Source organism: Oratosquilla oratoria, chromosome 39, assembly GCF_046742065.1.
Source record: "Oratosquilla oratoria isolate Oo_2021 chromosome 39, ASM4674206v1, whole genome shotgun sequence".
Taxonomy (NCBI): domain Eukaryota; kingdom Metazoa; phylum Arthropoda; class Malacostraca; order Stomatopoda; family Squillidae; genus Oratosquilla; species Oratosquilla oratoria.
The window spans coordinates 22,253,713-22,256,416 of record NC_134815.1 but is presented as its reverse complement, the minus strand read 5'-3'; the positions used below and the strand labels follow the sequence as shown (position 1 = coordinate 22,256,416).

The 2,704-nt window shown below is 45.9% G+C and overlaps 1 protein-coding gene across 1 annotated transcript; it reads right to left on the bottom strand.

Annotated features, from left to right (window-relative positions):
- Nucleotides 1-1,054: 1,054 nt before the first annotated feature.
- Nucleotides 1,055-1,978, bottom strand: LOC143020180 (uncharacterized). The gene has a single exon (XM_076176343.1). It carries the CDS (start codon nt 1,976-1,978, stop codon nt 1,055-1,057), a length of 924 nt encoding a protein of 307 aa, XP_076032458.1.
- Between the last annotated feature and the right edge of the window lie 726 nt (nt 1,979-2,704).

Here is a 2,704-nt window from a genome sequence, read left to right as displayed (position 1 = left end):
TCCTATGTAGCGAGTACAACAGTTGCCGCAGCCAATATCATATACCACTCCCGTCTTGTTCTCTTTCTCCTCCGTATCTTTTACCTTAGTAAGAGCACCATGTAAAGAGTTGGCGGGTTTGTGAGCTACCTCAACACCGCGCTTCCTCAATAGTCTAGCAGCCACCTCAGATGCCCCCTTCACATATGGTAAGGTAATCCTTCTAGTTGCCGCCTGTTTCGTGTCCGCTGTAGTTTTTCTTCCCTGCGCTGTGGTCCATCTTCTAATGACCGATTTGGGGTACCCGTTGTCCGCAAAGACCTTCTCCAGGCGTTTCCTCTCTTCTTTCAAGTTCTCCTCAGTCGAGCACAAATTCCCCGCTCTTGACCACAACGTCTTGACCACACTCTTCTTATGCTCCACCGGGTGGCAACTCTCATAATCCAAGAGCCTGTCCGTATGAGTATCCTTTCTATATACACCTGTAGTCATACTGTGCCCACATCTCGTTACCAAGACGTCCAGGAACGGCAACCGTTCTTTCACTTCCCTCTCCATTTCGAACTGGATGGCTGTGTTCCTCCCATTCAAAAAGTTGAGAAAACAATCAACTTCACCCTCCTTCATAATCACGAATACATCATCCACATATCTCATCCACGTTTTCAAGGCCACAGGTGCCGCCGCCAACATCTCTTCCTCAAGCTCCTGCATAGCCATCTCTGCCAAGACCACAGAAATCGGGGATCCCATAGGAGTTCCAATCCTCTGGTGGTAAACCTTCTCCCTAAACCTGAAGAAGGTCGAATCCAAGCATAAGTTGACTAACCTCACGAGCTCCTCTGTTGACAGTTTTTCATTGTCTCAAAACTCCTCCGACCCTTCAACCTTTGAAAGCACTGCCTGCTTTTACAAATCATGTGGCAAAGAAGTGAACATAGATTTAACATCGAACGAAACCAATATATCTCCCTCTTCCAAGCTTATTCCTCGTAATCTATCCACAAAATCCGTGGAATTCTTGAGCATTCGTTCTGACTTCTCCACTAAGGGCCTTAGTCGCTTGGCTAGGGCCTTAGCCAAGTTGTAAGTAGGGGAACCTCTTGGGTATAACCGAGTCTCCTGGTTTCATCATCATCCATTCCTTTTCAGAAATAAGCCTCGACTCCTTCAACTTCCTGAGCTCCCCCTCCACCTTCCGCTGTAGCTTCTGTGTCGGGTCTACCTCCACAACCTCATAGGTGTTAGTGTCCTGGAGTAGCGTCACCGCTTTAAATTCGTACTCACTCTTATCCAACACTACCGTGGATCGTCCCTTATCACTCGAAAGTATGACAATTGAGCTGTCCTTGCGTAAACCTGCCAATGCTTCGGCCTCCTCCGTGGTGAGATTGTGCCCCCTCGTTGGTCTGTTGAACGCCCCTACTATGCGCATTCTCGTGTCCTGCTTCTCATCCTCACTGCAACACATCAGGTTCACTCCAGATTCAGCCGCTGCCATGAACTCCTCTGCTCTTACTCCCCCCTGTGTGTTAAAATTTAAACCTTTGGAAAGGACCTTGTTTTCAGCCTCACTGAGTGGTCTACCGGAAAAATTCCTAACCCACCTGTCAGTTCCTTTCTTATCGTTGTCAACTAGTCTCTCCAGTTTCTGATCTAATGCGAACCGCTTCTTACTAGCTTTAGATCTGCTAACACTAGTGATCTTGTCCTCGAACTTCGCCAGCAACCCCCAATCCAACTTGTCCATCACCTGCTCCTTGTGTTCTTTGATTTCTCTTCCCAGTCGTTGGATGGTGCTGTGATGGTGGTCTAAGGCACATTTGAGAAGTCTTCTTCCACAAGCAGCTGCAACCTCCCTCGCCTTCCTACTATTTACTGGGGACTTGATCTTGGAGAAATTCGGTAACACTCTGCGATTGCTACAGATGGTACAGAATTGCAATTGTTCTTTCACTAAGTTTCTCTTGATCTCCTTTGCTTCCCATTTCCTGATCATGTTGAGTACTTCAACGCCATAAGCCTGTTCTACGTTCGTAAAGAGCTGGAGTCTAGGAGCCATGTTATCGGAAAATTTCGAAACACTGGACTCAGAGTAACAGAATTTATTACCGACGTTTCGAACCCTGTCCGGGGTTCGTCCTCAGGGTTATACATAGTAAGCAAAATTATTCAATTATATATTATACCGATGTTCTCTGGGACAGGTCCCATCGGATTGGACGAATTGAACAAAATCAAAACCTATTACGAATGACAAAAGGAAATAAATTGAATCCTTTTGCTTACTATGTATAACCCTGAAGACGAACCCTGGACAGGGTTTGAAACGTCGGTAATAAATTCTGTTACTCTGAGTCCAGTGTTTCGAAATACATACATACATACATACATACATACATACATACATACATACATACATACATACATACATACATACATACATACATACATACATACATACATACATACATACATACATACATACATACATACATACATACATACATACATACATACGTACAAAGACCAAGGCTTTTTCTCCCTAATATACACTCCACCCCGCCACCCTCCCCCTTATCTTAGCACCTCCTGGATGATGGGTCATCCCTTCACCTTGTCCACTGTCCTGGGTCAGAGGCAGTGTCGCAAGACACAGCACATCCACAGCAAGGCCGCTTCATTAAATCGGCGACCCCCCTCTCCGTCCCCCCATGCAGAAAAG

Bases quoted from the DNA above. Each gene is read 5' to 3' on its own strand.
- LOC143020180 (XM_076176343.1), bottom strand. From the start codon at position 1,978: ATGATCAGGAAATGGGAAGCAAAGGAGATCAAGAGAAACTTAGTGAAA.